The following is a 22,490-nucleotide window of genomic DNA, read 5'->3' on the forward strand; positions in this document are numbered from 1 at the left end:
TGGGAGCCTTCAGAATGAAGGCTCAAAGACCCAGGAAAAGCTGCCTATTTTGATGTTTAGGTTTGATGCAGAGCAGACAGCCAGGCAGAAATGCGATTGGGCAAAAAGGATATGACCAACCTAATGGTAATAGAGAGGATAAACCTGGCAAGACGTGTCTGTTCAAATTCTTCTTGGCCTCTCTGTGTGGTATTCCTTCCTCCAGGATACGGTGCAGGGCCACTCTGGAACAAAAGTCTTGAGAGCCACTATCAGACATGGCTGGCTCCTACAGAAAGGCACGGCAAGATTAGAGTAATATTTCTAGATTTTATGACTGGCTTTGGGGGCAAAGGGTCTCTAGTTTCTTTTTTCTTTTCACTTTTTCTTTCTGAGACAGAGTCTTGCTCTGTGGCCCAGGCTGGAGTGCAGTGGTGCGATCTCGGCTCACTGCAACCTCTGCCTCCCAGGTTCAAGTGATTCTTGTGTCTCAGCCACCCAAGTAGCTGGGATTACGGGCGTGTGCCACCACATCCAGCTAATTTTTATATTTTTAGTAGAGATGAGGTTTCACCATGTTGGCCAGGCTGGTCTCGAACTCCTGGCCTTAAGTGATCCACCTGCCTTGGCCTCCCAAAGTGCTGGGATTACAGGCGTGAGCCATCGTGCCCAACAGTGGCTCTAGTTTCTCTGACCCATTTTGAAAAAGAGGAATTCTAGTTTCTATGGCTTCTTTGGGGAAGAAAGGGGAGCAGGAGAAAGAAAGGCAGGAGAAGGTAAGAAAGATCTTCTGACCCTCTTTTCTTCAGTTCCAAGTATTCAACATGCCAAAGTGCCACACTTTGGGGTCTCATTTTTGGAGGCCCAATAATCATTACATTTCTTTTCTTTCTTTTTTTTTTTATTTTTTTATTTTTTGAGATGGAGTTCTGTTCTTGTTGCCCAGGCTGGAGTGCAGTGGTGTGATTTCGGCTCACTGAAACTTCCACCTTCCGGTTTCAAGCGATTCTCCTGCCTCAGACTCCTGAGTAGCTGGGATTACAGGCGCCCGCCACCACGCCCGACTGATTTTTGTATTTTTAATAGAAATGGGGTTTCACTTTGGTGGCCAGGCTGGTCTCGAACTCCTGAACTTGTGATCCGCCCTCCTTCGCCTCCCAAAATGCTGGGATTTCAGGCGTGAGCCGCCACACCCGGCCTAATCATTACATTTCTTTGAAGTCTTTCCTTAAAGCTCTTCCACCCTCATTTTCAGAATACTTATATAGCAGATCTGTGGTTTTGGTCTGTCTAGCGTTTTTTCCTTCTGGTAAGAGAACACCTCTTCTCCCTTTGGCATCTCCAGTCCGTGTTGGTCATGTGACTTCACTGGCTCTTCCTTAGGGATGGGTTATGAAATCTCACTTGTCAGTTGGGATCCTTTATATCGGGACCGACACAGGTGAGCCAAGACGTTCTCTCTCAGGATTTCTTGGGCACGCTCTGCCCCAGGGAGTTTGGATGGGAAGGCTTAATTGACCACAGCTGAAGTGCCGTTACAGAAAAGCCTAGACTTAGGAGCAAATAAACTCAGCTCTCATCTCGGTTATCTGGTGGTTGGGCTGAGAGGAGAAAGGTGCTCCCCAGGCTTGGCTTCTCCAGCTTCACCGAAGCCAGGGACCCAAAGGAGAGCGCCCGCGTTGCCAGCGTGAGCGGCGACCCGAGCCCCGAGCCTGTGCACTGGGCCTTTTTCTTTTTCTTTCTTTTTTTTTTTTTTTTTGAGACGGAGTCTTGCTCTGTCACCCAGGCTGGATGGAGTGCAGTGGCGCCATCTCGACTCACTGCAACCTCTGCCTCCCGGGTTCAAGAGATTCTCCTGCCTCAGCCTCCTGAGTAGCTGGGACTACAGGCACCCGCCATCATGCTGGGCTAATTTTTGTGTTTTTGTAGAGTCGGGGTTTCACCATGTTGGCCAGGCTGATCTTGAATTCCTGACCTCGGGTGATCCGCCCGCCTCGGCCTCCCAAAGTGCTGGGGCTACAGGCGTGAGCCACCACGTACGGCCAGCACCGGGAATTTTTCCTACTTTAGCCATCCCGTGTTTGAGGTTGCTGTCTGGGCTCTGCTCCTACCCGAGGGCACCCCTGGAGCGAATTCTCGAGGTGGCCTGGGCAGGGCGGGATAGGCGAGGGCGCGCCTGGGACTGGAGGCGGAGTCGGGGGCGGGGCGCGCAGTCATCTGACTCGGTGACTCACCCGCGGCCGCGCTTCCTCCGACTCTGGCCGGGCGGGAAGTCGGGTCCCGAGGCTCCGGCTCGGCAGACCGAGCGGCCATGGAGCTGTGCGGGCTGGGGCTGCCCCGGCCGCCCATGCTGCTGGCGCTGCTGTTGGCGACACTGCTGGCGGCGATATTGGCGCTGCTGACTCAGGTGGCGCTGGTGGTGCAGGTGGCGGAGGCGGCTCGGGCCCCGGGCGTTCCGGCCAAGCCGGGACCGGCGCTGTGGCCCCTGCCGCTCTCGGTGAAGATGACCCCGAACCTGCTGCATCTCGCGCCGGAGAACTTCTACATCAGCCATAGCCCCAATTCCACGGCGGGCCCCTCCTGCACCCTGCTGGAGGAAGCGTTTCGGCGGTGAGCGCTCCCGGCCCGGCCGGGAGGTGTCCTGGGGGAGGGGAGAGGCGGACCACCCCGGGGCGCTGTGCAGACCCCACTGCGCAGACGAGGAAACCGCCCCGGAGCGGGCAGGCGATCTGCCCAGCGCCAAATGGACTGAAGCCACGCTCTTGCCCCCACCCTCCTCCTGCTTCTTAAGGGACACCTTGGGTGCTCAGGAGCCCTGGTTTGAGAGCCGGATACTAAGTGGAAGAGGGAGGTTGCTCTGAGGCCTTGTTGGGCAAATGACATGGATGGAGGGGACACCGGACAGCTCTGGAGCTGGGGAGGAAAGTGACAGCTCCTTATTTGAAGGACGTTCAAAGGGATAAGTTACCCGAAGGGCTTAGACAAGCTCTCTTGATGGACAAGGAATTCTCCAAAGCTGACTGTCATTTATAGGCCAGTTTCGCCCCCTTACCTCTCCTCACATCTCCTGGTAACAACTCAAATGGCAGAAGTCCTCAGTTCCGAGCACTGCCTAAAACTCCCCTCTCTCCTAAAATCTCTTCCATATAAAATGTGACATATTTGCCTCTAACTACATTTCTGCGGTCAGTGGTTAGGCCGTATCAAACTTTGTTTCTCAACACCAATCATGTGCCTGCTCTCCTTGCTTCCTCTTTTACAGACCCCTAGATAGCGCCTCTGTCTCTCTCACCCTTTGGCTGCAGACAGGGTGAGTTTTGTCATGGGAGTCAACCAATTACACCATAGACAAGGCAGGTTCCCCTGGGGAGATGTTTGAAGAAGCCACACACTGTCCCCTCAGTATGAGACCTGTGTAGGTGGGACTGTCCTGAAGGCATATCGTGCCCTGCAGAACTGTAATTTGGTGCTGACCGTACTGCCTCCTGGCATTCCCCAAGCCTATCGCTGTACCTAGTGGATACTATAGAGCTTAAGTGTGCTTGCAGGACACTGAACAGGTGGGGAGGGAATGCAAAACTAACTGAGTAATGTGTTCTGACCCCAGATAGGACAGGTGCCTAGGCTCAAGCTGCAGAGGCCCAAGATGCTGATGGCAGAAATGGTTCATTCTCTACAGTCAGAAGGCTCACGGTTTCCTTCTGTTTTGTACAACTAAATGGGTATTATCGGTCTCTATTTTAGACACACACACTAATGAGCCTTTGGTATCCTATCTGCTAAGGCCGGAGTGGGGTTAAGTTGTAGAACCAAAGTGTTTGGTTGCATTGGGATATTCAGAAAGATTGCATGGAAAGTACATGCAGGTTGTCTCGGAAGATCATGACTAGGGTTGGAAATCTTTTAAAAACAAACACCCTTATTATATTTGCCTTGGAGTTCAGCTTGTAGAATTGGATTTTCCTTCTGTGTCATACTGCTAAGTAAAACAAGGACTTGGTAATACGCTGAACTGACTGTGACAAGAAAGCATGGGTGATGTAAGTTAACAACAGGTAGATAACCAGGACTTCAATCAGCTGAGATGGTTTGAAGGCCAGGCTTGGTATTTCACGGCAGGTGCGGGTGATTAGTTGAAGAGTGCCTAATTCATGGCCGCTGAGTGAAGCAGCCATTAATTATGCCTGGCATTATCAGGAAGCAGGTCATAAAATGTGTTGGCCCTTATGGCTAAGACTTGAAGGCATGCATGTGAGCATTCTAGGAACTCAGGAGGGGCAGCAGCTATCTCAGAGTAAAACCACAGTGGAGTTGGAAAGATTTGGAAATATGGGAGTGTTCAGAAAGTGCGACATGGCCTAGGCCCCGGATTGTTCAGAATCGCATAGCCCCTGTCTCTGCAGAGCCCAGGTTGTATCACAAACCCTGCTTTGAAACAGAATGCTTTTTGCAGGCAGAAAGTTTGGCTGTTAGATGCATAGCTGCTTCTTTAGCTTCTAGAACAGCATTCATCACATGCTCATTTTTAAAAATAAACAAATAGCTTCACTCTTTCATTTCCTGGAAGGCTAAACTAACCCACATACCTTTGACATACTGCCTCACAGCCCTTTGAGTTTTCTGTTAGAATTTTACTACCTAGGGTCAAGGTTCTAAGCCAGCTTCCAACTCTGATCTCAAAGCTGCCGGCAGCTTTAATTTCTTTTTTAAAAAAATTTTAATTATGGAAAAAATACACATAACCTAAAATTTACCATCTTAACCTTTTGTAAGTATGTATTTCGGTGGTCTTAATTTCCTTTTTAATCTGCCAAGGTTTTCCTATGAGGAGGGCCCTCAACACCTACATCCATTGCATTCTCTCATTGGTTAACTTCCATACACTTCATACACTTCCAAACATGTCAGAATTTTCCGACCTCTTCTGCGAAAAAGCATAAAACATCCTTACACATAAGTAGCATATATAACCTTCTGGCTTACCAAAATCTGTAAAATATTACTTAAACAATTGCCCTGAAGCCTACTGATATTTTTTATTTAGTGCCTTTACATTTTTATTTAATATTCTGATTTTTGGATACCAAAAACAATTGCTCTGAAGCCTATCTGATCTTTTTTATTTAATGCCTTTACATTTTTATTTAATATTCTGTGATTTCTGGATACCAACAAAAGGAACTTTTTTTTTTTTTTTTTTTTTTTTGAGATGGAGTCTCGTTCTGTCACCCAAGCTGGAGTGCAGTGGTGCGATCTTGGCTCACTGCTGCAACCTTCGCCTCCCGGGTTCAAGCGATTCTCCTGCCTCAGCCTCCCGAGTAGCTGGGATTACAGGCACCCGCCACCATACCCAGCTGATTGTTTGTATTTTTAGTAGAGACTGTGTATTTTTCGTTTCACTATGTTGGCCGGGCTGGTCTTGAACTCCTGACCTCATGATCCTCCCGCCTCGGCCTCCCAAAGTGCTGGGATTACAGGCATGAGCCACTGTGCCTGGCCAACAAAAAGTAAATTTTAAAGGCTCTGGTGAGAATTCTGGACCTTCTTTTGGGGCTTTATATATAAGCTAGGATACTTTTGTAGGAAGGTAACAGGAACCCTGACTCGATCTGGTTCAAACAATAAGAAAACTTATGTCACACATTAGGATGTTGAAAAGTAGGGATGAATTTAGGGCAAGTAGACTGAGTGGCTAAACAGTGTTACCAGGGATCCATATTCTTTCCATCTCTGCTCTGTCCACTTTAGTGGCAACTAGTCCAGCTCTCACTTACAGAGAAAACTTTCTTGTGATTTGCTCAAAAGAACTCCTCCTAACCCCCACATCCTATCACTGGTCAGAATTGGTTTTTCATTCCCAAGAGTGATGGATTACCATGATGGTTTCATTACTGGTTCTTAACAGGGGCTTCATATGTCACTTCAGAGTGTGGGGAAGCGTTTAAAATTCCCATGCCTGAATCCCATTCTCATAGATTCTGAGTCTGAAGGCATGGACATTGGGATTTTCAAAAAACTTCCCAAGTGATTCTAATGTACAGCCTGGGGTGAGAATCTCTAGTTGGACTTACAATGGGCAGCATAGATTTGAGGAGTTAACTACAGTGTTACTAGCACATCTGTTTTAAAAATTTGGCTAAAATCCTTTTAAAATGTGTTTACATTTATTTCTCAAACAGATATCATGGCTATATTTTTGGTTTCTACAAGTGGCATCATGAACCTGCTGAATTCCAGGCTAGAACCCAGCTTCAGCAACTTTTTGTCTCAATCACCCTTCAGTCAGAGTGTGATGCTTTCCCCAACATATCTTCAGATGAGTCTTGTAAGTACCTATGCAGTGTGAGTGTATTATATCCCAGGTGCTCGCTGACGGGCTTAAGTGCCAAAAACTGGCTCCATGCTAGGAACCACTGTGAGTTCTCAACCAGTGAGTTTATGATTCTTATTTTAAAAATAACCTTTAAAGTCTGATTATAAAAGTAGTATATAGTCTTCATGGAAAATTTGTGAATACAGTAAGTGCAGAAGAAATAAACCACTCATAATCCCAGCAGACAGAATTAATCACTGTCATTTTAGGTGTATTTTTTTGCAGAGTAAAACATGTAAACATTTTACATAGACATAAATACAAACATAAGCATTGACATGAAAATGGCAGTAATTCTGTACATGTGCTTCTTGTATTTTTATTGTACTTTTATATCATGCTTTTTTACAAAATACATTTTAAATTAAACATGAATTTCACTAGTTTTCTGTGATATCATTTTCAATGGCTGAATAATGTTCTGTCACTATGGATGAGCTGACTTGACTAATCTCTTTTGGACATCTAGGTAATTTCTTAACTTTTGTCTTTGAAAATATCTGTATCCATGATCTCTATTTATAATCTAATTTTACACAAAGATAATGCAGAGCTGGGGGAGAGGGTGGGTACAGCAGTTTCATTTGATTGACAATATAATCAACATTTAGCTGTATGATTTTGTCCTCATTGTTGCCTAAAACGTTATTCTCTAGGGCTTTTCCCAAATTGTTTTAGAACAAATAAGTGGACGTGCCTTTTCTATAGGGTATACTGCCTGAGAATAATGTGGAATTGCACCAAGGAATCAAAGAAGGGCAGTATAAGGACATGTGTAATATAAGATTTGTGCAAGAAAGAGCAGACAGGGGAACTGAGTGTAAACACAGAAGCCGGATGCTGTAGCTCACCTGTAATCCCAGCACTTTGGGAGGCCGAGGTGGGTGGATCACTTGAGGCCAGGAGTTCAAGACCAGCCTGGCCAGTATGGTGAAACTGCATCTCTACTAAAAAATACAAAAAGTTAGCCAAGCATGTTGGTGCGTACCTGTAATCCCAGCTACTCAGGAGGCTGAGGCAGGAGAATCACTTGAACCCAGGAGGCAGAGGTTGCAGTGAGCTGGGATCATGCCGCTGCACTCCAGCCTGGGGGAGAGTGAGACCGTCTCAAAAAAAAAAAGAAAAAAAAAGGATGCCACAAATTTAGAGAAAAGAGCAACTCCATTACCCCCAGACTGCCTCACAGTTAAGTACATGTCTTCATCCTGCTGGTTTAGATGAGATTTCTCAATAATACATCTCTTTGAAAGAAAGCTTTCTTTCTCTTCAATTCTGTAGCTGTTCTTAGAAGAGAAATAGGAAAATTCACCAACATCAGGTATCATTTCAATTGATACTCATTACTCAGACACCATGTGAAGCAGGTTTTGCAACCTGAATTGAGATGGAAATGGTCATTATGTTGCCAAGGAATCTTTGCTGTCCATTGGCAATACAGATAACAGATTGTAAATTCCACAAAATGAAATGTATCGAGACTAGAGAGTCATAGCTTATCTTTCAGTCAGTTCTGCAAACCCTCTTTATTCTGAAAGGGAAGTTTCTTGAGACAAGGTGATTGTGAAATTTTCAGCTGAAGAATAAACTAGTTTTTAGTCTTTAAACTAGTTGATGATGATGATAAAAGTAACACATATGAATGGAAATAACAAGATATCAAATGTCCAGAGTGGGAGGACATGTTGGAGGAGGTGACACATGTTAAAGCACCACTATTTATTAAAAATAAAAATATGCATGCCCTGAAAAGTGGACTAGTTTTTACTGCAGACAAATGGACACATAAATCAAGGATGTTTGATGCAGTTTGCCTGTAATGTGAAGAATTGTCAATAAAACTCAATGTCCATCAATAGAGGAATGGCTAAATACATCTTGTCAATCTATACTAAACAGTATGATCACAGCAGTTAAGAATAAAGAAGCAGTATGACTGAGAACACACATGGAGAACTGACAAACTGCTGAGTTGAACAAAGGAAGCTGTATAATTATGTGTAGAGGTGGACCCTGTTTATATGTCAACACACATGCAGGAACACACGCATAAAGCAATACTATATTTTCTCCTTCCATGTACATCTATGTCAAGCCTAAGAAAATGCCCAATAAGTATTTCCTCTGAGGAAGGTAGAGGGAGTTGGGTGAGTATCTCAAAGGAGATTTTAGCCTTATCTATATTGTATTGCTTTTAAACAGAATATATAGATATGTCATTGGTATATTCACCCTCCAAAACAAATGTATTTACGGTGCAAAAAGATACAGAATGGGCTAACTGAAAAGTCAATGATATAATTCCTTTCACACCTCAGGGAAGTGATCATTGTTAACGCTAATAACTTGGTTGTGAAGTAAAAATGGAGATTCTGTAGCTATGTGTCCATATATTTAGAAAACCAAATTTCTAATTGTTATATGTATTTTCCACTGAGTTGAATTACAGTCCTTTTTAATATCAGCCAGTTGTCAGCTATTAGAAAATAATTGGTATCAAGTATATTATATATACTTGATATATTAATGTTTTTTAGGTGACTCTGTGCTATTTCTGGAAGATCTCAAAACTAGAATGTGGCAAAAAAAAAATGTTTTTAAACAGCGACCAATGGAGCAGTGAGCTCTAGGTAGCTGATTAAGAATTTGATACAGGCTGGGTACCGTAGCTGACACCTGTAATCACAACACTTTGAGAGGCTGAGGCCGGTAGATGGCTTGAGCCCAGGAGTTCAAGACCAGCCTGGGCAACACGGCAAAACCGTGTCTCTACCAAAAAAAAAAAAAAAAAGGAAAAATTAGCCAGGCATGGTGGCACATGCCTACAGTCCCAGCTACTTGGGAGGTCGAGGCTGCAATGAACCGTGATCGTGCCACTCCACTCCAGCCTGGGCAGCACAGTGAGACTCTGTCTCAACAACAACACAAGAATTTGCTATAGATGTAGAGGAAACATAATTAGACTAGGCTCATAAATAGCAATATAGTTCTTAGCCTGGCATTGGCTAACTCATCTAATGGAGTGTGGTTATCTAATGGAAAAGGCTATCTTGTCAGAAGACTATCACCTGAGATGCTCACACTACTGACAGAGCAGTTTTGCCTACCTGCAGCTAACTATTCTGTGAGCATCTGAATGGTGGTGGTGGTAGAAGGTGATAAACCAGCCCAGAGGACACAGTATGAAATCATTAACCTCCAGCCTGTCAGTGTCTTTGCTGCGGCAAAGTCCAAAGCTGTAATACCCTTTAGCTTTCAATCTCTTTACCATCTGTGGTTTTACTATGTGGTTGATTCCACTCCAGACCTCTCTAAAAGACTAAATGACTATTGGGCCAACCTTAGAGTGTGCTTCAAAGATTGAGATTAGCCTCTCACCAGAAGCAGCTAACTGGAGTCCCATTCTGGATGATGTGAACTTTTAATTGAGTGGGACAAAGCTGAATTATTTTTATTGAGGGGGACAAAGCTGAACTAAGCTAAAGGGATTTGGAGAGTAAGTCTTAAGGCAGATTTGGATGATACTGAGGGAAGGTGGGTACAGGGCAAGTAGAAAATTCTGAAGGCAAAAGAGTGTAGATACTCTCTGGCCTTAAGGGGAATAGATTTGACTGACACCTAGGGCGTTAGCAAGGATTAGTAGGAACTGAGGAATGTTTGCAGTTTGAACTAAACTCTGAGCTTAACTAGGACCCTACTCTGTTGAGGAGAAGTTGGAGAGACTAACTCTCTTGGGAAAATGACGAAACATGGAGATGACACCCAAATTCCCGTTCTGAGTGACTCAAGTGACTGGATGGTGGTGCTGTGACTCACTGAAATGAGGAACACAGAAGACCAGCAGGTTGAAGTGTGCGGAGGAGGGAGGGAAGAGTTCTGTTGGGGCATGTGGAGTCGAAGGAATCTGCAGGACATCCAAATGGATATGTACAGGAGGCAGTTAGAGAAATAGGTCATGTGCTTGGGAGAAAATAATAGTCCAGAAATATCAATGACATGTTTAGGAAACTTATTGTGTGTCATTGAGGGATTAACAAAAGTATGTGTGTGATTTTAAATCCTCAATACAGATACTTTACTTGTGAAAGAACCAGTGGCTGTCCTTAAGGCCAACAGAGTTTGGGGAGCATTACGAGGTAGGTTTCATGCAGTTTCATTGTTACTTTCCAGTAAAGGAAAATTTTCAGTTGGTGCTTTGTGAAATCAAGCACAGCAAAACTTTGCTGCCTTGGATCCTTTACAGAATGCTTTGTTATGTAGTTCCAAAATGATTTCCATTGAACATGTGCTACATAAAGCATGGAAGAGGTCAGCACAGTGGCTCACGCCTGTAATCCCAGCACTTCGAGAGGCTGAGGTGGGTGATGATTGCCTGAGCTCAGGAGTCTGAGACCAGCCTGGGCAACATGGTGCAACTCCATCTCTACAAAAAGTACACAAATTAGCCAGGCATAGTGGCGTGGACCTATAGTCCCAGCTACTGTGGAGGCTGAGGTGAGAGGATTGCTTGAGTCCAGGACGTTGAGGCTGCAGCGAGCCTAGATCACACCACTGCATTCCAGGCTGGGCAACAGAGCAAGACCCCTGTCTCAAAAAAATACAAATAATACAGCATGGGAGAAAACTCATTTGACCTCCCAAAAAATGTTTGAAGGTTATTACATTCCTACAGTGCTGTAATTCATTGATGCTCTTGGGACTGTAATGTTTATAGCACCACACATGGCCCCAACCTGTCCTGATTAGGGAATTTTGTTTCAGCTATCGCTTCTGTTGACTTCAGAAGCAAGCATCTCTCTTCCCTAATTTTAAATTCCTGTGGGTTTTAGAAACATAACTAAGTTTGTATAAGGAACAGTGTCAAAAGGCAAATATGCTATAGAGTTGGTTAGAGGCAGTGGGCAGGGAGTAACTTGAAAAGCTTTTCCTGAGAATTTCAGGGTCTGAACTTCAAAGTTTGACATCAGGACATTTGCTGTACAAAAGTTTCTTTTACCTTTCTTTCTAGGCAGATAAGATACTGTACTGACTTCCAAATAGCAGAGTTTTTAGAAAGGGAATTTAAGAAAGTATGAACTAACCAAATTTAGTCATTAAAATAAAGGCTTGGGGTTGGTCATAGTCACTCACACCTGTAATCCCGCCACTTTGGGAGGTTGAGGCAGGCGGATCACTTGAGGTCAGGAGTTCGAGACTAGACTGGCCAACACGGTGAAACTCCATCTCTACTAAAAATACAAAAAAAAAAATTAGCCAGGCATGGTGGCACATGCCTGTAATCCCAACTACTTGGGATGAGCTGAGCTGGCACCACTGCATTCCAGCCTGGGCGACAGAGCGAGACTCCATCTCAAAAAACAAAATAAATAAAGATTTGGAATTTGACTCAGATAGAGTGTTACCTAAAATAATCATTGTTATGCTATATATTTTTATACCATAAGAAGATTATAATTTTATTCAAAATAGAATATGAAAATATCTATTTACTACAAATGTAATTTTATTTATGTATAATATTAGTCATTTTAAGCTTTTATTAGTCCAATCTGCCTGTCGTGTCTGTGTCTGCTAAGGAGAAGAGATGCTTTTTTTTTTTTTTTTGAGACAGAGTCTTGCTGTGTTGCCCAGGCTGGAGTGCAGTGGTGAAATCTCAGCTCACTGCAAGCTCCGCCTCCCAGGTTCATGCCATTCTCCTGCCTCAGCCTCCCGAGTAGCTGGTACTACAGGCACCTGCCACCACGCCCGGCTAATTTTTTGTATTTTTAGTAGAGACAGGGTTTCACCGTGTTAGACAGGATGGTCTCGATCTCCTGACCTCATGATCCACCTGCCTCTGCCTCCCAAAGTGCTGGGATTACAGGCGTGAGCCACCATGCCCAGCCGAGACGCTTATTGATGTTTGTTCTGATCCATACCAAAACAAAGAACTGTAGCAAGGCTGGGCACGGTGGCTCACGCCTCTAATCCCAGCACTTTGGGAGGCCGAGGCAGGTGGATCACTTGAGGTCAGGAGTTGGAGACCAGCCTGGTCAACACAGTGAAACCCCATCTCTACTAAAAATACAAAAATTAGCCGGGCATGGTGGTGCACACTTGTAGTCCCAGCTACTTGGGAGCCTGAGGCAGGAGAAGTACTTGAACCCGGGAGGCGGAGGTTACAATGAGCCGAGATCACGCCACTGCACTCCGTCCTGGGTGACAAAGCAAGACTCAGTCTCAAAAAGAAAAAAGAAAAGAAAAAACCACTCTTGCGAGTATGCGGTGACTAGATTTCTAGTCCAAGAAGTCCGTATTTTCTGTTTACCATCAGACTTTCAGAGTAATGTACTCTAAACTGATCATTATTGAATGTAATGTCACTTAACGGAAACTTTCAGAGTTATTCTTCCCAGCATGAACCTGTACTTGACGAGGTTGGGGGGAGAGGAAGGCGTAGCAAAGATGACTGAATTGTTCTCAGGTTAAAAATTCCCTGGCTGCATAGCTGTCAGCTAAAATGAGGACTCTGAATAAAGTCAAGGCCAGTTAGAAGAATTAGCCTGTCAACTAGTATATTAAGGAGATAATCCACTGGAGTAAAAAATGTTCAGAAGGTAGTCTTTGCAGCTATAAGTAAAATGCTGTATATTGTAAATTGGCCTTTATTTATAGTTTCATGGCTTTTCCAGCCATTTTTCCCTGTTACATTTAGGTACCTTCTAAAAGTGACTATATTTGATTATAAAAATTCTTTCTCATGATGCTATAAATTTATTAAGGAACTGGTATTTTATTAAATTACTATTCTTTTGTGTATATTGAAACAAGGGTATGGGTACGATGAAGTAAAGCACTTTTATTAGATGAGTAGAGAAGTGCAATGGATTTTGTTTTTTAATTTGGCTTTGATTTTAGAAATTATGGTAGAGGGTGTAGGTATAACAATATATTTTAGAGGATAGAGATATAACACTATATTCAATTATATTTGCCTTACCTGGTTATGAGTCTGTTTGAATGATATAACTTTTATCATCTCAATTTGTTGATTTATAAATTAATGCAATAAATTTTGCTTTCCTCAGGTTTAGAGACCTTTAGCCAGTTAGTTTATCAAGATTCTTATGGAACTGTAAGTATGATTATTATATGTTACTAAAAATTGTTAGACAAATTACTAATAGAAAAAAATGTAACCTGTTTAGCTATTGCTTCCTGAAGGTTTCATTTCCCCAGATATTTATCTTAGCCGGTAAATGTAAATTTCATACATTTTTGTTGTTCTAAATTAATATTTTATGAAATGCTTTTATAAATAGATGTAGTCTTCACTGAGTTCAAGACAACAGAAAATTCTAAAACCAAATCAAAATTGTATTTTGTCATAGTTCACCATCAATGAATCCACCATTATTGATTCTCCAAGGTTTTCTCACAGAGGAATTTTGATTGATACATCCAGACATTATCTTCCAGTTAAGATTATTCTCAAAACTCTCGTAAGTAATTACTTCATTCTAATCCGTTGTCTATTCTGAAGATGTCTCCTGTATGTTGTAACTTTGTTAGTTACTATTGCGTAGGTTGGAACAAGGGAATTTGTATAAGCACTGGGCATTCTTTCCTCAGTCCCTAGGGAAGTGTATTTCCTCAGCTGTGATGTGGAGGTCCCCTTGAGAATCACCCGCCTGTTTTCACTGCAAGAGCCACGTATAACATGTATTTAGCCAAGACTGTTAAGAGAAAGACAGTTTAAACACTGCCCATTGGCCCCTTACATATACTCCCATTTGTCAAATCATGTGTCTAGACTTTTTGTTAGGAATATATGACCACCCGGGTGCGGTGGCTTACACTTGTAATCCCAACACTTTGGGAGGCCGAGGCAGGTGGATCACCTGAGGTCAGGAGTTCGAGACCAGCCTGGCCAACATGGCCAAACCCCATCTCTACTAAAAATACAAAAATTAGCCAGGCGTGGTAGCGTGCGCCTGTAGTCCCAGCTACTAGGGAGGCTGAGACAGGAGAATTGTGTGAACCCTCCCCAGTGGAGGTTGCAGTGAGCCGAGATCACACCACTGCACTCCAGCCTGGGCGACAGAGCAAGACTCCGTCTCAAAAAAAAAACAAAAAACAAAAAGGAATACATGGCCACACCATACTTCTAGTTAGTGCCCTTTAAATTTTGTGACCTCCTCTTACTTTTTTTGTAAGTGGCATTAGAAAGGAGTCCGGGAACTCCTTTATACCTAGGGAACTATTCCAAAGGAATATGGAACCTCAGGGGTGGTATGGGTTAGGAAGAAGGTTGACAGTAACTGTTTCCTCCTATGGGCTTTTTTTTATTGGTTAATCCCCACCATCACTTCCCAATTTGTAGGGGTGGGGAGGTTTCCTCCCATGTTTTTTTGCACCTTCACTTGATCATTATGACACTATACTATTTAAAAATTATGATTATTTATTTATTTATTTTTTGAAACAGAGTTTCGCTCTTGTTGCCCAGGCTGGAGTGCAATGGCACGATCTCAGCTCACCGCAACCTCTGCTTCCCACATTCAAGCAATTCTCCTGCCTCAGCCTCCCGAGTAGCTGGGATTACAGGCATGCACCACCACACTGGGCTAATTTTGTATTTTTAGTATAGACGGGGTTTCTCCATGTTGAGGCTGGTCTCAACTCCTGACCTCAGGTGATCTGCCTGCCTCAGCTTCCCAAAGTGCTGGGATTACAGGTGTGAGCCACCGAGCCCAGCCAAAAGTAGTTATTATTATTATTATTATTATTATTAATTATTATTATTTTAGTTGAAGTCTCGCTCTGTCGCCAGGCTGGAGGGCAGTGGCGCAATCTTGGCTCACTGCAACCTCCGCCTCCCGGATTCAAGCAATTCTCCTGCCTCAGCCTCCTGAGTAGCTGGGATTACAGGTGCCTGCCACCACACCCAGCTAATTTTTGTATTTTTAGTAGAGACAGGGTTTCACCATGTTGGCCAGGATGTTCTCAATCACTTGACCTTGTGATCCGCCTGCCTCAGCCTCCCAAAGTGCTGGGATTACAGGCGTGAGCCACCACGCCTGGCCTAAAAATTATTTTTACATTTACATTAATACTCTGAATTTTTTCTCCAAAAGACACTCTTGTCACTTTTAAGAAATAGATGCTTAGTGTAAAAAGTTTAAACAATATAAATATGCATAAAATAGGCAGTCATCCCATAATTTCATTTGCCAAAGATTGACATACATTTTTATGTCCTACTTGTCTCATTTTAGACTTAAAAAATGAATATATTAGGCAGGGTACGGTGGCTCACGCCTGTAATCTCAGCACTTTGGGAGGTGGAGGCAGGTAGATCATTTAAGGTCAGGAGTTTGAGACCAGCCTGACCACCATGATGAAACCCGTCTCTACTAAAAATACAAAAAATTAGCCAGGCGTGGTGGTGCACGCCTGTAATTCCACCTACTTGGGAGGCTGAGGCACAAAATCGTTTGAACCTGGGAGAGGGAGGTTGGAGTAAGCCAAGATTACGCCACTGCGCTCCAGCCTGGGCAACAGAGCGAGACTCCATCTCAAAACAAACAAAATGAATATATTAACATACACAGTGTGACTTTTTAAAAAACTTAAATGAGACCGTACTTTTGCTACCCCCCACACTCCCCCCCCTTTTATTTTTTTTGTGAGACGGAGTCTCGCTCTGTTACCCAGGCTGGAGTGCAGTTGGCACAATCTCGGCTCACTGCAACCTTCGCCTCCTGAGTTCAAGCAATTCTCTTGCCTCTGTCTCTCGAGTAGCTGGGATTACAGGTGCCCACCACCACACCCGGCTAGTTTTTGTATTTTTAGTAGAGATGGGGTTTCACCATGTTGGTCAGGCTGATCTTGAACTCCTCAGCTCAAGTGATTTGCCTGCCTTGGCCTCCCAAAATGATGGGACTACAGATGTGAGCCACCACACCTGGCCTTTGCTACCCTTTTAACACTTGAATTTCATTTTATTTAGTCTCGTGCTGATGGACATCTAAGTTAATTAACTATTATCATAAATACTACTGCAGTGTTCTTTTATACATATATATTTGTACACTTGTTAAGATTATTTCTGGAGGATAAATTCTTAGAAGTGAATTTCTGGGCTTAAGATGTATATATTTTATTTTTTGGTACATTTTAACTTTTGGTATATACTGTCAGGCTGCCTTCTAGACAGGTCAGTCATAGCCACATATGCTTGGCCAACTGTGTGGTACATCTTTGCCATGTTTGTTGCTGATCTAATGATAAAATATATCTCCTTGTTTTAATGTGCACTTCCTTGCTTTTTAGTGAATATAAGCCTTTTTTTTTTTTTTTTACATATTAGTTATTTGTATATTTTATGTTATAAACTCTAATTTTCCTTTTTTTTTTTTTTTTTTTTGAGACGGTCTTGCTCTGTCGCCCAGACTGGAGTGCAGTGGCATGATCTTGGCTCACTGTAATCTCTGCCTCCTGGGTTCAAGCGATTCTTGGACCTCAGCCTCCTGAGTAGCTGAGATTACAGGCATGCACCACCACACGCGGCTAATTTTTTGTATTTTTAGTAGAGACAGGGTTTTGCCATGTTGCCCAGGCTGGTCTCAAACTCCTGAGCTCAGGCAATCTGCCCACCTCGGCCTCTCAAAGTGCAGGATTACAGGCATGAGCCACTGTGCCCAGCTGTAAGTTTATTTTCTATGTTTATTTTGTCATCTAGAATGTGAATACCTTCTTTATTGGTTTAATGTTTTAATGTTATATTTGTCTATAGATTGTGCCACTGATACTTTTGTATTTGATATATGTATCTTATTTTTAAAATTATTAATTTAAATTTTTTATATTTTAAAAAAATTTGTGTAGAGTTAGGGTCTCACCATAATGCCCAGGCTAGCCTCAAACTCCTGGTGTCAAGTGATCCTTCCACCTTGGCCTCCCAAAGCGTTGGGATTATAGGCATGAGCCACCACACTCCACCTTAGATTTATATTATATACTTACCCATCGTATGTTGTTGTGAATTTTTTCTAAATTTCTAAATTTGTTTTAATAACTTTATAATGCCTGTAGACATTTACATTTTTATTTATTTATTTATTTATTTGTTGAGACAGAGTTTTGCTCTTGTTGCACAGGTTGGAGTGCAATGGTGCGGTCTCAGCTCACTGCAACCTCTGCCTCTCGGATTCAAGAGATTCTCCTGCCTCAGCCTCCTAAGTAGCTGGGATTACAGGTGCCCGCCATCATGCCTGGCTAATTTTTATATTTTTAGTAGAGGCAGGGTTTTACTATGTTGGCCAGGCTGATCTTGAACCCCTGACCTCAGGTGATCTACCTTCCTCAGCTTCCCGAAGTGCTGGGATTACAAGCGTGAGCCCCCATGCCTGGCGAAGTTTTTTTATTCTTATTTTTTAGCAAAGAACCCTGCTAACTTTTTTTTTTTTTTTTAAAGAGATGGGGTTTTGCCACATTTCCCAGGTTGGTCTTAAACTCCTGAGCTCAGGCGATCCACCTGCCTTGGCCTCTCAAAGTGCTGGGATTACAGGCATCAGCCACTATGCCCAGCCACAAGTTTTTTAAAGGAGTAGTATATTTCAATGTTATCCTTTCTATCATTTTTGGCTTTGGGAAGTATGCTGAGAATCCTTCTCTACAACAAGGATATAAATATAAAAATAACCTCTTAAATTTTATTTTAGTATTATTATACTTTTTCTTATTAAATTCTTGATTCTATTAGAATTTACTTTAGTGTATCAAACCTATTAGGCATTTTAATTTTACTTTCCAAATGGTTAGGCAGTAATCCCCTCATTTCTGAGCAATCTACAATTGCCTATTGCTTTCAATGACAATTACTAAATACTAAATTCAGTTATAATTATTAAATACTAAATTGCGATAAATACAGAAGTTACTTTCTGAAGTCATAATCTTTACTAGTTTATCTTCTTGGGCCAGTACATGTGGTTTTAATTTCTATAGCTTTAGCAGTTTTTATTTTTGTTTTTGTTTGTATTTTGAAGTCTTAAACTTAGGGAAAAGTTGTAAATAGTGTGCAAAGAACTCCTATATACTCTTTACCCAGATACTCCAATTTAAAATTTTTATTGTATTTATTAAATATTAAATTTATTTAAGCTATATATTTGCTTTATTCTCCCTCTCTAAAAATACGTTTTCTAAACCTCATGGGCACATATGATGCATCAATACCCCCTTAATATTTCTGGATGAATTTCGTTAAAAAAGGACATTTAATAACTTCAGTACAACCATCAAACTCAGGACATTGACCCAATACTGCATCTAATACGCAGACCCCATTCAAATTTCGATTGTTCCAACAATGTCTTTTATAGGTTCCACGTCCCATCCAAAATCAGGTGTTCCATTTACTTGTATGTCTCTTTCACCACCATTAATCTGCAACTGACTATCTTTCCTTGTCTTTTAAGACCATGACATTTTTGAAGAGTATAGGCCAGTTGCTTTGTAGAGTATGCCTTAGCTTGTCCATTTCCCAGAAGATAAGATTCAGTTACGCCTTTTTGGCAGGAATAAAGCAGAAATGATGCTGTGTTCTTCTCAGTGCTTATCAGGTGACACAGTGTCTTATTTCATTTCTGGTATTATTCAGTTATAACTTGCCTAAGATATCATCTGCCAGGTTTCTCCACTGTGATGTTAATTTAAAAGCATTTTTTTTTTTTTTTTTTTTTTTTTTTTTTTTGAGACAGAGTCTCGCTCTGTCGCCCAGGCTGGAGTGCAGTGGCACAATCTTGGCTCACTGCAAGCTCCACCTCCCGGGTTCACACCATTCTCCTGCCTCAGCCTCTCCGAGTAGCTGGGATTACAGGCGCCCGCCACCTCGCCGGCTAATTTTTTTTTGTATTTTTAGTAGAGAGGGGGTTTCACCGTGGTCTCGATCTCCTGACCTCATGATCCGCCCGCCTAGGCCTCCCAAAGTGCTGGGATTACAAGCGTGAGCCACCGCGCCCAGCTTAAAAAGCATTTTGTACTTAAGTAATTAAGTATCTTGTGGGAAGAAATCTTGAGACCGTGTAAAATCCCATTCTTCATCCAGCGTTCACTCACTAGTTTTAGCATCCACAGATGGTTCTTGCCTAAATCAGTTATTACTAAGGTGGCTACTGAGTGGTGATGCTTCTAATTCCATCATTCCTTCTATCATTTATTACTTGGCATTTCAGTGTAAGGTAGAGCAATCCCTTCTCTTTTATTTAAGTATTCGTTATTTTTCTCAGTGTGGACTCATGAGTTACTATGTTATTCAGGATTGTGATCTGTTACTTTTCCTGTTTTTTCGTTTGTTTGTTTGAGACAGAGTTTCGCTCGTCGCCCAGGCTGGAGTGCAATGGCGCGGTCTCAGCTCACTGCAACCTCTGCCTCCCGGGTTCAAGCGATTCTCCTGCCTCAGCCTGCTGAGTAGCTGGGGTTACAGGCATCTGCCACCACGCCCAGCTAATTTTTGTATTTTTAGTAGAGATAGGGTTTCACCATGTTGGCCAGGCTGGTCCCCAGCTCCTAGCCTCAGGTGGTCCACCTGCCTTGGCCTCCCAAAGTGCTGGGATTACAGGCGTGAGCCACTGTGCCCAGCCACTTTCCTTGTTTAATAGCCAAAGTATCCCAGTTTTGGTCACTGGAAGTCCTTCAAGTTGCCTCTTACATCTCTTGCAGGTTCCCTTTAATTTTGGAGCATTTTCTTACTTTTTGGCACATGATGTTCCAGGCCTGTCTTTCCTGTCCCAGTCTTTTCTGTGTCCTTAGACTTTTCTTCAAGGAACCCTTTTAGTGGTCAACAACATTTTGAAACCAATATCTAGGCTCTAGGTGTGCTCATTGCTACTAGGATGTCATTGCTTGTAGACCCTCTGAGCAGAGAGAGCTAGAAAACATGTGTGTACCTATGTATGTATACATTTGTATGAATACACACACATCTTTCCCTATTTCTATATCTGTTTATATCAGGAGTTGGCAAACTATACCCCAAAGGCCAAATCCAGTTCACCATCTATTTTCACAAACGTGGGGTTTTGGTCTCGCTGTCACCTCCAGGCTGGAGTGCAGAGGTATGAGCTCAGGTTATGGCAGTCTCAACCTCCCAGGCTCAAGCAATCCTCCCACCTCAGCCTCCAGAATGGCTGGGACTATAGGCATGTGTCACAATGACCAGCTAATTTCTTAAAAATTTTTTAGTAGAGATAGGGTCTCACTATGTCATACAGGCTGGTCTCAAACTCCTGGGCCCAAGCGATCTTCCTGCCTCAGCCTCGCAAAGTACTGGGGTTACAGGTGTGAGCCACCGTGTCTGGCCTCACAAATAAAGTTTACAGGAATATAGCCATGCACAGTTTGTTTACATATTGTCTCTACAATTGCAGAGTGGAGTAGCTGTAACAAACTCTATGGCTTGCAAAGCCAAAATATTTACTGTCTAGCCCTTTATGTAAAATGTTTGCCAACCCCTGGTCTATGTTAAAACCCATGAGTTTGTATTAATAAGCTCAATTCCAATTAACACCTATATTTCTGGCTCCCTTCTCTGAGAGTGAAAATCCTCCTTTTATCCTCAATATATTTATCTGCACAATCCCCTTGTATGTAAAAGATTTCCTAACTCCATCAGCCAAATCCCTTCAGCCTTGATGAAGAGTCTTTAAGTTTTGATGACCTTGTTGGACAAATCTTCTCCCTTACTGTTTTTCATCTTTTAAAAATAGTGTTTGTATTTTATATAAATATTATATTGGTTATTCCTCTAGAGTATACATAAAATTAATAACTCAATTTGCCCAAAAATTTCTCTGGGAGAATTGTATTGAGTTTGCAATGAAATTCTTGGTTGGGACTTAAATTTCAGAACTGTGGGAATTATAAGTCCTGGTACTTAAATGAATGCTCCATTATTCCTTTGCTCTGTTTCCAAACACAGTGGCAGCCAAGAACCATTTTGCATTCTTGGCAGACCGCTACATATTGGGAATTTATAAGCCTGCTCTTCTCCCACAGAGCAAAGTTACAACTGTCTAGAATAAATACAACATCTCCAGAGGCTTTTTGTATACTGATGTGTCATGTGAAGTATATATGATGAAGAATTTCTATTTCTTCTCATTCTTTCTTTGCTGAAAAATAAATTTTAGCCAGGTGTGGTGGCTCATGCCTGTAATCCCAGCACTTTGGGAGGCCGAGGTGGGTGGTTGGCTTGAGCCCAGGAGTTTCAGACCAGCCTGGGCAACATGGCAAAATCCTGTTTCGACAAAAAATACAAAAATGACATGGGCATGGTGGTGCCCACCTGTAGTCCTAGCTACTCAGGAGGCTGAAGTGGGAGGATCACTTGAGACTGGGAGGTCAAGGCTGCAGTGAGCCAAGATCATGCCACTGTACTGCAGCCTGGGCAATGGAGTGAGACCCTGTCCCCCCCCCAAAAAAAAAAAAAAAAATTAGTTTTAAAGGAAGCAGACATATTGGAAGCAATTCCAAATGTAGATAGGTAATATGGATTGTATATGGTGTCTGCAGTGTATAATTTTTAAATATGTTTGCTTGCAGGATGCCATGGCTTTTAATAAGTTTAATGTTCTTCACTGGCACATGGTTGATGACCAGTCTTTCCCATATCAGAGCATCGCTTTTCCTGAGTTAAGCAATAAAGTGAGTAAATTGTATTGTACTCTGTCTACAAAAACGTTGGGTATAGTTTCATTACAAGTTTGTAGCTTAAATGTTTGTTCTTATGGATAGAATCAAAGTGTAAAAATCAGAAGTTTATGGTTTTTAATTGTTTTTGGCTGTGACTTAGCATTTTACATCCATAAAACTTTTTTGTTATTGTTATAACGGTTACTGTAATTGTTATTGTGAATATAAACAATCTCTGGAGAAGTATACATTGAAATTTAACAAGGTAGAAGCCCTGAATAATTCTCAAATTACATATGGTTAAGATAATATATTTATCAAGTTGTCCAACAGTGTATTTGTTTTAAACATAATTGTTTGGAAATCCATAAATGACTATTTTTCTCTCTGAGAAACTACATGAAGTAGGGAATTTTAGAGGTGAGAGTGTTTTCTTAGAAAATAATGGTAGTCTCAGTTAACA

General features: G+C 42.3%; 1 protein-coding gene across 1 annotated transcript in view; it reads left to right on the forward strand.

Annotated features, from left to right (window-relative positions):
- Positions 1–2,188: 2,188 nt before the first annotated feature.
- The window catches only part of HEXB (hexosaminidase subunit beta), a 30,022-nt gene continuing 9,720 nt past the window's right edge, over positions 2,189–22,490 (forward strand). Inside the window, exons 1-6 of the mRNA XM_030798554.1 lie at positions 2,189–2,589; positions 6,159–6,304; positions 10,420–10,485; positions 13,417–13,463; positions 13,720–13,830; positions 21,938–22,039. Coding sequence (XP_030654414.1) covers positions 2,291–2,589; positions 6,159–6,304; positions 10,420–10,485; positions 13,417–13,463; positions 13,720–13,830; positions 21,938–22,039 — 771 coding nt within the window. The 5' untranslated portion in view covers positions 2,189–2,290. The remainder of the gene's footprint in view (positions 2,590–6,158; positions 6,305–10,419; positions 10,486–13,416; positions 13,464–13,719; positions 13,831–21,937; positions 22,040–22,490) is intronic.

This window comes from Nomascus leucogenys, chromosome 18, assembly GCF_006542625.1.
Source record: "Nomascus leucogenys isolate Asia chromosome 18, Asia_NLE_v1, whole genome shotgun sequence".
NCBI lineage: Eukaryota > Metazoa > Chordata > Mammalia > Primates > Hylobatidae > Nomascus > Nomascus leucogenys.